Source organism: Talpa europaea (assembly GCF_964194135.1).
Source record: "Talpa europaea genome assembly, chromosome: 1".
NCBI lineage: Eukaryota > Metazoa > Chordata > Mammalia > Eulipotyphla > Talpidae > Talpa > Talpa europaea.
Window position 1 is genome coordinate 112,832,891 of NC_140073.1, and position 13,202 is coordinate 112,846,092.

The 13,202-nt window shown below is 36.2% G+C and overlaps 1 protein-coding gene across 2 annotated transcripts in view; it reads right to left on the bottom strand.

Annotated features, from left to right (window-relative positions):
• LNPK (lunapark, ER junction formation factor) overlaps window positions 1-13,202 on the bottom strand; it is a gene marked incomplete at both ends in the record, with an annotated part of 47,112 nt that overhangs the window by 11,826 nt on the left and 22,084 nt on the right. For both annotated transcript variants that reach the window (XM_084246453.1, XM_084246452.1), the window contains one exon: window positions 3,324-3,536. In XM_084246453.1, coding sequence (XP_084102579.1) covers window positions 3,324-3,536 — 213 coding nt within the window. The remainder of the gene's footprint in view (window positions 1-3,323; window positions 3,537-13,202) is intronic.

Consider the following 13,202-nt stretch of genomic DNA (forward strand, 5'->3'; position numbering starts at 1 on the left):
TGTACCAAGACATGAATAAAACTGCTTAAAACAAGAGATACAGAGAAAACCTTAAAACAGAAAAAGATGCATTATGTACAGAGAAACAAAGGTAGAATAACAACAGATTCCCCATTAGAAAACAAGCAAGCCAGAAAACAACATTAAGGAGGGGGGTCTCATATAAGAAGGAGGAGATGCCTTCATGTGACAAAACATTGCTCATAGATGTTTGCCCTGCCTTAAGGTAGCTTTCTGTGATAAAAAGGTTATTTATTTCCTCCTACTTTTTCTTTCATACTTCTCTAGGGATGACCCTAAATCTGGGTAATCTGGATTCTTTAAGTAATATAACAATTATTTCTGAGAGCCAAGGTGAAACACTGGAAAAAGTTTATTCTTGATATCTTGGAACATTTTTTATTTTATATTTTTAATGACATATCACTATTTTATATCCTGATTTGTTTTTTCACAATTAGGATTTCTCCCCTCAAGTGTTGTCAGCATAGTTTTCCAACCACCAAAGCACTCATAGTCCCCCACCATTGTCCACTGTGTGCTCCTTCCTCTCTGGTTTCTCCCCTCCCCCACTTCTTCCACCTTCCCTTAACCTCCTGGGTGCCTCAGATCTATGGTCAGTTTTCAAGGGTTAGTTTTAAAATTTGTAAATAATCACAAACCTAAAGGCTGTTACCATCTAAAAAAGGGCAATTAGGGCCTCCCTGGTGGCACAGGGGTTAAAGTCTTAGTGCTACCGAGCTAACTAGCCACTGCAACATGAGTTTGATTCCTGGTTAGGAAGCTAACCCACAAGGTGCAACAGACCTCTCTTGTCTCACCCACTGCTCCCCTCAGCAGTGTATTTCAGTCAATGTGCCTGTTCTGCTCCCCACTCTGTCTCTGGTGAATCCTCTCACACATATCCTGCAGAACCTCCCTTCCCTTGCACCTCTGGCCTGGACCCCAGTTCTTATATGCATAAATTTAAAAAAAATATTTTTTTTAAATAAAATAAAACAGTGTAGTTGATGTCAAAATTACAACTACTAGTAAATAAACTTCAGATTCCAGAGTAACTTAACATTAAATATAATTCTTAATATAAGAATATAAGATAAATATATATTTATGTAAGAATATATTTTATATTATTTTTAATATAAATAAAATACATTTCTCAGATTTCATCAGAGAAGTTATTGGCTTACTTGCCTAACAACATTTACTCACTATCACAAAAAAATAAACAAGTGCAAATCTTAAATATCATCCATCAGGATTATGTTCAGTGAAATAAGCCAGAAGGAAAAAGACAAATACAGGATAATTTCAATCACATGTGGAATACAAAGAGAGAAAACAGAGCAATAGACAAAACTAAACCAAAACAAACTCTAGAAACCTGACTATAGAAATGAAGGTAGCAGTGGGGTGCAGACTGGGGAACAAAAGAGAGAGGAGGCCCAATGGACTGTGGTGGAGGATGCTATGCTATGACTGTGGTGGGTATGGTGTGTTAACACATATCTGAAGAGTTGTAAACCTATACCTCTGAATTGTTATAAACCACTTTACCTCAATAAAGAAGTCATCCCTCATTATAAATTTTCAGCTTGAATAAGCATGCCAAATTGAATTTTGAAAGCATATAAGCCAACTTAACCTTTACTGGAATATTTTCCTTCCACAAATTTAAAATGAAAAGTTCCATAAAAGAATATAAATACATGAAACAACAGGTTTTATATTTTAAGCTCCTTGCATAGTAAACAACTTTAAAAATAATGCATCTTCATATTCATGCTGTTATGGATAACAGTAATTAATACAAACAACAAGGGTAATCATTATAGGAATACTGGTCATTCTCACACAGCTTGGCAAATTATCAAGTACCTGCTGGTTATTAATTTTCAAACATATGGAAGCCCTGTTGTAATACACATTAAACTGAATCACTTCCATAAATATGGCATAATGAAAAAATGAATTATTAATCTTCTCTATAAGAAATCACTTAACTCACATTTTTGGCAATGTACAAGTGTCTTTTACACTTTTAAAATCTTCAATAAACTTATATTTTCATGATCACAAAATTTAGGCCACTGTGCCTCCTATAACCTTAACCCTGTATGTACAATATCATTTTTATTACTATCTGTAAGTTGCTAATTAGGTACACAAATATATGTATTGTATGCATATTCCCTCCAAAAAGTTCTTTCATTAGACAACTAAGAACTTTACTTTAAAAATCCTGGGTATCTCAAATCAACCAGATTACTGAAAAATGTCTCATTTTCAAACAATTTAATTTTCCTAAATTTCAAAAACATGTCAGATTTAAAAGTATTTTTTCAGTAACTATTTCAAAAGTTATGATTTGTATATATTTGTAGCCAGCTTTCTTTATAAATTATTTTCTAAAATCTATACTGTTTTTTTAAGAAAAGCAAGACAAAAATCTACTGTAATAACATTTAGAATGCTGGCTGATTTTATTACATAAATGTCCTGAATACCTGGTATCACCTACTTCATAGTCTCAAAATCATTAAAAGTTACATATTAGTAATTAGTAATGAAATACCAAAGTAATCTAAATTATAATTAAATGTCCCTACATAAGATAATTTACTATCATATTCAAGAATTGACATGGAAATTTACATGAAATATTGTTATCTGCTGAAGCTACAGTTTCCATGTCTAAATCACACTCCAAAAGAGGTTAATATAATCTATTGTAAACCAAAATGGTATCTTTCCCTAGAACTCTACCATTCAAATTCTCAAAGGGGTGAGATAGTAGTAAAGGCAGCTATGCTAAAATATGTCAGGATATATTATGATTCCATGACTTAAAAGAAAAATCTACCATCCCTTGTTAACAAAAGTAGAATTGCATATCACTATGCAGGAATATTCTTCCTGAAATAATTGTCATGTTTAAAAATATATGTAGAGGATTCAGCAAAAAACATAAACATATTCCAAAAGGGTCCTCTTCCTCCTCCATTTTATATAAATCTGGAGCAATTCTAAAGCTGAATATAAAGACATACTATATTGTTGACTACAGAATACTACAAAGTTTTATTGCCATTTAAACAAAGAAGCCATAACAGTTAAATGAGCTCAAGAAATAGGTTTCTGTATCACAAGGTGCCAGCTGTAAAGAGTTATGGCTAATTGAATATGGAACTCCCGCTTAATCAGATAACTGCTCTGCTATTTCCAAATGAAATGCCATTTCCATACCGTCTGAAAATGGCCCGTTTTATTGGTAACCAGAGGAAACAATATAAACTGTAAATAACATTAAGTGCTCTGTTTACCCATTCCAGGCACTGAAGTAGCAGGGGATCCAAGACGTCTTGGTAACACATTTGACGATAAGGCTGGAGCAACAGTTCTTTCTGGGGGTCCACCAGGGGCTGAAGAGTCCTTTGGTGATCCAGGAGACACTGGACCTTTCGGAGGAGGTCCCTGACTAGGGCTTGCTGGTGTTGGAGAAAGGTTTCTTTGAGCTGCAGTTCGCTGACGAATCTCTGGAAGTAATAAAAAGCCTGTATTAGATTTAATATACAACATACCATATTAACCAATACCAAAAATAACTTACATTTAATAAAGCTTTGTGGCACCACAGGCATTTGTAGGGTTAAACCTGCTTGTAATAAGGAATCTATAAAATATTGAAAACTCACTATACCATAGTACTAATTCTGAATCTACAAAATTCAACAGTATACACAATAAATCTTGATCTAAGTCAATCTATGACTTTTCAAAATAAATTCAAATAAAATAATCACCCAATTATATGTCATCTTTTATAGTAATTCTTCCTAATTTATGATAAAGCTTGTCAGAATTTGCAGTGAAAACCTCTAAACTGAATTTTTTTCAAGATAAAAAACTGGTATCTAAGAAATGAGTAAGTAAAGTATATCCTGGTCCTTTTAACACGAGCCACCATCTTCCAGTAAATCACCAAAATGACCAACACAAAGGGAAAGTAGAGGCACTAGCTACATGTTCTCTAGCTCTTTTAGAAAATATGGAGTTCTGGGGCCTTCCTGGTGGCATAAGGGGTTAAGTCTCAGCACTAAACCTATCTATAGCCATTGCAGCACCAGTTCAATCCCCTGCCAGGGAGGTGACCCACATGGTGCAGCAGACCTCTCCTGTCTCTCCTGCTGCTCCCCTCAGCAGTGTGTTTCTGTTCTGCTCCCAACTCAGTCTCTGGTGAATTCTCTCACCCACCCGACCCCCCATCTCTGGCCTGCACCCCAGCTCTTATATGCATAAATAAATAAATCTTTGAAAAAAGAAAAATATGAAGTTGTTCCGTTGACCACATATGTGAATCTACAAGTAGACATCAAGAGAATAGGCACTATTCAAAAAGATATGCCCCACAAAGGTTACCACAGCAAAACTGGAAGTGTCTATAATGTGGACCAGCATTCACTTGGCATTGTTGTAAACAAACAAAGGCAAGATTATTGCTAAGAGAATTACAGTTCATATTGAGCATAGCAAGCACTATAAGAGCCAGGATAGTTTCCTGAAACCTATGAAAAAAAAAAAAATCATCAGAAAAATAAGGAAGTCAAAAAGGTAAACTTGGGTTCCAGTGAAACACCAGCCTACTCCAACCAAAGAAGGACACTTTGTGAGAACCAATGGAAAGGATTACGAGCTGCTACAATCCATCCTCTATGAATTCAAGCCATGATAGGTAATGGGGGAAAAAAACAAAAGACCTCTGGACTATAAAAACGTTTCTCTTAATTGAGTAGAAATGTTGTGTCCCCTCCTCCAACTAACAAACATTTAAAGCAAACTTTAAAAAATAAAAGTATATCTAGAATTATCAAATAATTTATTAGGTAATTAATCTAGGCAGCCAGAGACATGCTGAAAAGAAGTGTTCTTTATGCCAATAAATTTCAGTAAGGGAAAATATCCACTCTGCAAAAACAACGTATCATCAAAAATAAATCTTATCTATCATTTGTATAAATTAAAAGATTCTCTGTAACCAGGTTGGCAAATGTTCCATATTCTGGCTACCTGCTTTTGCAGCTTAACTGAAAGACAGTAACACACTTTTGTTTATATATATATCTATGGCTACTTTAGAAAAGTAAGTAGTTCCAACAGAGACCAAATGGCTTTCAAAGCCATTTGCTATATTTACTGTCTGGCCCTTTAACAGAAAGTTTCATGCTCTCCTACATGATAACATAAAATTAGATTCTATCATTTCCCCATTTCCACCAATATCGTCCTCAAATGTCAGTGTTAAGATCTGATGCAAAGAAGCATTATAGCTTTTTAATTCTATACATTGTATTAAATTGTCACAACTCCTGAAATAGTAAAGAAGCTATATTTTTATTGGCCTGATTGGTAAAAATGCATACTTCCAGAAGCAAAATACTATGGAGATGAATTCTATTTGACAGTTAAAGATTTTTATTAAAGTTCACTGCAATCAAAAGTACAGCTCTGGTATCAGATCTCAGTTAAGAACGGGTCTAGTTAAGAATCAGGTCCTATAGTCAGAAAGGTTTGGTTAGAATCCTAGTTGTAGCTACATGACCTCAGATGGGTTAAACCTAGTTCTTTAATCTGTAAAATTAAGGTAATAATAATCTTAACTCATGGGCCTCCCCAGTGGCGCAGCGGTTGAGCACTAGGTTGCGAAGCTGCCCGCGGCCTCTGCGGTGCCGGTTCGATCCCCGGATGCTCCCCGGCCACCGGAGGAGGGTCCCGCATGGCGCGCAGACCTCTCCTGCCGCCCGCTGCTCCCCTCAGCAGTGTGCTTCAGTCCTTCTGCCTGCTCTGCTCCCTGCTCTGGCTCTGGTGAATTCTCTCACCCTCCCGCGCTTCTGACTGTACCCAGTGCATGTATAAACAAACAAATAAAATAAATAAATAAAAGCATGCCTCTATTAAAAAAAAAAATCAGTGTTTAAAAAAAAAATCTTAACTCAGAGAATTGTTATGAGGATTAAATAAGCTAATGTCTATAAAGTGAGAGTTGACATTTGCAAAGTATAAGTTTCAGATGACAGTGTTTTCACACAATTAAGTATTTTCAAATGGCCACTTAACTATAATTACTGGGGCCAACTAAATTTTCCACTGGTTCTTAATTTAGTATCTAAGTTACTGAAATAATAAATTAGAAGCATGTCACCATTATATAAATGGAGTTGTCTTTATATTTTGCTACTTTCCAAACAATTTATACACAAAATTTCAGATTTTGCCTGGACTAATCATATCCTAACTAGTCCTAAGGAGATCCTGCAAATTAGTTGGTCAACTAATTTTTACTCACAACTAATTTTTACTCACAAAGAACAGGTGGCTGGCTACACATTAGAAAAATCATTAAATGCTACAAAAGGTACTAACATCAATGAAATCACATTAAGACTTGATCATTTAGGGCCTCCCCAGTGGCGCAGCAGTTGAGCGCTAGGTTGTGAAGCTGCCTGCAGTCCGCAGCACCGGTTCAATCCCCAGCTGCTCCCCAGCCACCAGAGGAGGGTCCCACATGGCGCGCAGACCTCCCCTGCCACCCGCTGCTCCCCTCAGCAGTGTGCTTCGGTCCTGCCTGCTCTGCTCCCCACTCTGGTGAATTCTCTTACCCTCCCGCGCTTCTGACTGTACCCAGTGCTTTTATAAATAAATAAAAATAAATCTTTAAAAAAAAAAGACTCGATCTTTTAAATTGTTAATGAGATAAAAACAAGGCATCAAATATTGTAAATTATTTTTGATCCAACTTTGGGGTAAACCGTAACTCAACAGTATGACAGTTTTCTCCCAGATAAATAAAGGTTTAACACGTGTAAGACTGTATTAGAAGGTTTGAGACTGCTTCCTTTGAATGTGCTTTTCCACATGAAAATTAACTGATGCATTCTTTTAACATCACTTGTGAGCTAATAAAAGGTGAGATCTATAATTAACTATAAAGGGCACCATAATAACATTCTATGAAAGAAACTTAGCTTGCTAATTTCTAAATCTAACTTTAGGCAGATAAAAGGGGGAAATTATAGAGAAGTCACAAAAGAGAAATATCAGTTTCATCATTTTCAAAGGAAAAGCAGATAACAGAGAATTACAGTATCATCAGTAACTTAAAATAGCTAATAATACAACACAAAACTGTATTTGCCAAAGTAGTATGAAATATTCTGGTAGTCTCAATTTAAAACATCTAAGATGGAAAAAAATTAAACATCTAAGATGTATCAACTTTCAGCCTCTTCCCATTCACAAATGTCTTCTATTATAATTGCTCTAAAAAGTTTCTAGTACTCAATGAAGTGTTTTTATTAATTATTTTCAACCTTTCCTGCATTTAAATGTAAAATACCATCATCAAAAAAGAGCTATCAAATATTCCAGATCAATCTGGTAAAGTTATCATAAAAAGTGTTCCATACAGTCAGCTCTTGACTGGAAGATTTTTTTTTTTTTTTTTAAAAGAGGCATGTATTTTTATTTATTTATTTATTTGTTTGTTTGTACATGCGCTGGGGACAGTCAGAAGCACGGGAGAGTGAGAGAATTCACCAGAGCCAGAGCGGGGAGCAGAGCAGGCAGAGCAGGAGAGGTCTGCGCGGCATGTGGGACCCTCCTCTGGTGGCCGGGGAGGAGCCGGGGATCGAACCGGCGCCGCAGAGGCCGCGGGCAGCTTTGCAACCCAGCGCTCAACCGCTGCGCCACTGGGGAGGCCCTTGACTGGAAGATTTTTTAACATCCTTATCAATAATTCAATAAAAATCATGTTCACCAAGGATATGCCTATATTTTAAAATTTGAAAGCAAATAGAATGAAAATGAGATTAAAAACTATGTATGTAAAAGAAACAAAACAAAGTTTAAAATAATGATAAAACAGTAGAGTTGTTAAAATCATAGACTATGGTATAAAACTGTCTCCATTTAAGTTTTAGCTCCATTCTATTTATTAAATGCACATACAGCCTTTTCCCAGTTGATGACATCTCTCAGTTAAACTTCCTCCTGAGAATACTCTTACGGCATTGTAAATATTAAATGAGATAATCAACACAAAGAGCTTAGTCAGAGCACAGGGAAAGTAATAAGCGATACTATTAGTAGAAGCAGTATACATCTACTTGTTCCAGACATTACAATAAATAACAAACTAATCGATCTCAAATTTCTAAAGCAATTATTAAAATAAAATGCACTTTAAATGTTTTCCTATTTGGAAATGCAAATCAAAACTACCATGAGATACCATCTTACACCAGTGAGAATGGCACATATTAAAAAAACTAGCAACAACAAATGTTGGCGAGGGTGTGGAGAAAAAGGAACTCTTCTGCACTGTTGGTGGGAGTGCAAACTGGTCCAACCACTGTGGAAAGCTGTGTGGAGATTTCTGGACCTACTAAACATAGAGCTTCCATATGACCCAGCAATTCCACTCCTAGGTATTTACCCAAAGGACACAGAAACATCAATTCCTAAGAACACCTGCACCCCTATGTTTATAGCAGCACTGTTTACAATAGCTAAGCTTTGGAAACAACCCAAATGCCCAAAAATAGATGACTGGATCAAGAAGATGTGGTACATATATACCATGGAATATTACTCAGCATTCAAAAAAGATAAACACATGCAATTTGCTGCAACATGGATGGCGCTGGAAGGGATCATGTTCAGCGAAATAAGCCAAAAAGAAAAAGAAAAATACCGGATGGTCTCACTCATAGCAGGAATCTAGAAAACTTAAATAAGGGTCCAGGAAAATGAATAACTATAAGAAAGTGAAAATCAAAATCAACAAAAAACTATGAACCAGAGACACTTTTAGGGGGGCGGGGGCGGGAGGGGAGGGATTGGGGTCAGAATGGGGGGCTGCAATTGTATGGGGAATATAACAATAAAATTTATAAAAAAAAAAATAAAATAAAATAAATGTTTTCCTATTTATGTGTAAAATTGTTTAAATGTGTAAATTCAAATTTTATATAAAAACTTAAATCTATAGTACTATCTTGCTATTAAATAAGTCCTGAGATGAACATTCTCTACTGCAAATAAACATTCCCCATTTTAAATTAAGAATAGATTTTGCTATACAGTTCCTTAGCTCAACATTTTACTTTTTTATGACCTTGATGACTTATTTTTACATCAGTTTGTTTTCTACCTCTCTCAATTTTAAACAACCTGCACAACTTGCAATTTGCCAAGATACAATTTAGTAAATCACTGTTATATGACATTTAAACAAAACTCATGAATAGTAAAAAAAGTTTCCTTTTATTTTCTTTAAGTTAACACACTAAGTAACCACCATAAGTAAAGCAAAACTAAGGGTGATTCAGAATTACATATAGAAGTGGCAAGTAAAGATTAACACAGGATTATGCAATATATTAATGCAGGGCAAGTGCCATAAAAAAGGAACCAACAAAGTTTTAGGGGGAGATTAAATTCAATGATGGGACGGAAGAAAGGGCTTATGGTAATGAATATATTTAAGTTGAACAATAGATATGTCTTTATTACTTTTTTGAAGTACATAGTGGCAGTTTTAAAGTAGTAGTCCAAACTTCTTTGATTTGCCTCTCATAAAATAGAGAAAGGGTCATGTCTGTGTTCCCTCCCTATATTTTGTTACTGCTTGACCAAAAGAATATAGCTGTGCAAAACATACTTTCTATCTCTTGGGCTGTTTGCTTAGACCCCAGCTACCACCCAAGTGACCCCATTATTGAGGTTGATATGGAGAGGATCCACAGCCAGCATCAACTTGCCAACTATGTGATAAACCATCTTGTTTGTAGATCTTCTAGCCCCAGTCAGGTGTCTTCAACTGACATTGTGAGGCAGAGATAGCTGTTCCTGCCAAACTACAAATTCATGAGCTAAATAAATGAATGTTGTTTTAAATCCCATAATTTGGGGGGTAGGAAAGTGGAGGTTGTTACAAGTGTAACAGTGACTCTTAAAACCCCCGCAAAGTGAATGTACTATTTCATTTGCTATCAAGATAAAAATGATTATTGACTTCTATTTTAATCTTGCACATACACCATGAAACAGAAGTGAGTAAACTCTTAAAACCTACTTAAATAAGTTGTTCTGATCCATTTGCTACAACCATTAAAGTTTTCTACAATACTTATTGATTTCAAATTTAGTTGTGGCAGGATACAATTGACTTGTAGGAACAAAGATAAAAGTGAATGTATAGGCTGCTTCCTTTTAAAACTAATACAGGACAGGTAAAGATTTATTGTTAGCTATCAGACAGCATCCTCCAAAAATCTTATCAGTCTCCGACTACTCTAGTCATTCATTCACTCCTTTGTCATTCTCCAGTCCTAAACCTTGCCATAAAGGTGCTCCCCTCTCAAGTTCAAGATTCTCACTCTCAAACCAGTTATTTTTCCACCTGACTTCCTCCTCTATTATTCTTTCAACTCCAAGGATATATGCAATCCATTAATTATTAATTATTAAAGGGATCAGCAAATTTTTTATAAAGCATTGAGGCTAAATATTTAAGGCTTTGTGGAGCACATACAATTTTCTGCTGCATATTCTTCTTCGTTATTTTTTAGAACACTTAAAAAGTATAAAACTGAACCTAACTAATAGGGTCAAGATAATAGCAGCTCTTGCATTACTTGCACACTGCAGTTTGCAGCCCCTTATATACTACCAACACCTTTTGACTGTCCCATCCTCCTCTCATATCCTTATTTTCCTCATGAACAACTCAGATTCTATAATACATTGTTATAATTTCTCCCTTGCATACAAACTTCATCTCCCTGACGTGTTACCATTTTATCTAATCTACTAGGCAAAACCCTAACCCTGGTTAAGACCAACCCTCTGCCCACCCCAGGCCTGTACCCATGCAACCAAACATACCTGGAAAACAAACATACAACCATGCTTTAAATTCATGACCATCAAGTGGACTTTAGTGTCCTATGTAATTCCTACATTTTCCTAGCCCATTTACTCTCTCACTCTCCTAGAGAATTATTTTATACCTTTTTCTTCAGGCCTGAATAGCTTTCCTATCTTCATATTAAGAAAACACATATAACCAGAAGACAATCCCCATCACTTGCTTATATCTGCCCATGTTTTCTTTCTTCTCTTTTGCTATTATAGACAAACAGTGCACATTCCTATGAGCATAATGTAGTATATACAGATATTTATTCATAAGCCTATACACATGAAACAAGCATACTGTTTTAAACCAGTTACTGCAATTTTTTAAAAAAAGGCCAATTCCACCTACACACTACATCCAAGCCCTTCTTGCAGCCTCATGCAGTTTTCCATAAATTTCCCCCTTTATTTCATCCTTTATTCCATGTATTCTGGGTCATTCCCAGAAGCACAAGAAAATGCTATCATTACTTTCATATTGTATATTCACCCCCACACAAAATGCTTTCCCCTCTAGATGCCTGTTTTTCTACTTCCTTTTACTGAAAAAAATTGTCTCTTCATCATTGTCACTAACTTCTCTTTCTTGAATCATACTTTCTTAAACCCACCTAATCAGGCTTTTGCCTCAGTACTCCTTCAGAACTGTTCAATATCACCAAGGACCTCAAATTTCTAAGATCAATGATTAATTATCAACGTTCAACTTACTTGGCAGCAGTATTTGTCTGAGATAATCACTACCTAGAAATACTCTTTTTACCACGTAAGGACTCTACAATCTCCTGGGTTTCCTATCTCACTGTCCACATCTCAGTTTCTTTCTCTGGTTCCTCTTCACTAATCTTAACACCTTTATGTTAGAGTACCCAGAAAAAGAAACTGAGCTATGGTTAGTGAGCTAGGAAACCCAGGAGAAGAGGGAGTCTGAAGCAAGTAACTGGAAAGATGGATTACCATTTACGAAGATAGTAGGAACTATAAGAGGAACAATTTTTTAGAGTGAGGTCAAGGTGAGGTAGTGAACAGGCTTTGATTCTGAACATGTATGCTTCCAATATTAAACAGATCCAGTAGATACCTTTAGTTCTCTTCTTTCTCCATATTTATGTCCTTTGTAATCTCATCCAGTCTCAGTTTTAATACCATCCATATACTGATGACACCCAAATTTATATCTCTAACCCAGAGAGTTCTGTTTTCCAGACTCATATTCTTAAAATACGATTCTTAAAATATCCACTGGATGTCTAATATCACAAACATACATATCCAAAATCAAAGCCTGTTCTTCACCACCTCACCTCAAACTCCTTCCAAAAATTGATCCTCTTACAGTTTTTATCCTCTCAGTAAATGCCAATTTCATCTTTCCAGCTACTCAAGCCAAAACAGTTAAGTCGTATCTAACTCCTCCCTCCCTGAAGCCACATCCAATCTATCAGGAAATTTTTTGGGTTATCTTCAAAACATATTCAGAATCTGACTGCTTCTTAAACTTCCTCCAATCTTACTAAACCTAGATCCCAGCCACCATCAATGTTTTCCTAGAATTACGGCAACAGCTTCCAAAGTGTTCTCCCTACCTCTACTTCTGCTCCCTTTGCAGCCTCTTCTCAACACAGTCACCTTCTTTTTAAAGCATAATTTAGATCATGTTACTCCTCTGCTCAACACAAAATAAATTTTTTTAAAAAATAACTGAAAATGGGGCCTCCCTGTGGTGCAAGGGGTTAAGCACCACACTACGAAGCAATCCACAGCCTCTGCAGCATGAATTCAATTCCCGGCCAGACAGGGAGAAACCCACATGGTGCAGCAGACCTCTCCTGTCTCGCCCACTGCTCCCCTCAACAGTGTATTTCCGTCTGTCTGCCTGTTCTGTTCCCCACTCTGTCTCTGGTGTTCCTCTCGCCCTGTGCATCTCTGGTCTGTACCCCAGCTCTTGTATCCATAAAGAAATCTTAAAAAAAAAATAACTGAAAATGGAAGGTCTTAACAATGGTCTACACTCTACAAAGTCCTACATGAGATGATTCCTTGCTATCTCTCTTATTGTAGCTCTTACTACTCGTCCCCCTATCCAGCCTTACTGGTCTCCTTACTATTTTTTCTAGAGTAATAAGGGCACGCTTTCCACTCAGTCTTTACATTTACTGATTCTTCTGTCATGAATGTCCTTCCCTCAGATATCTGCATGGCTCATGCCCTCACTTCTTTCATGT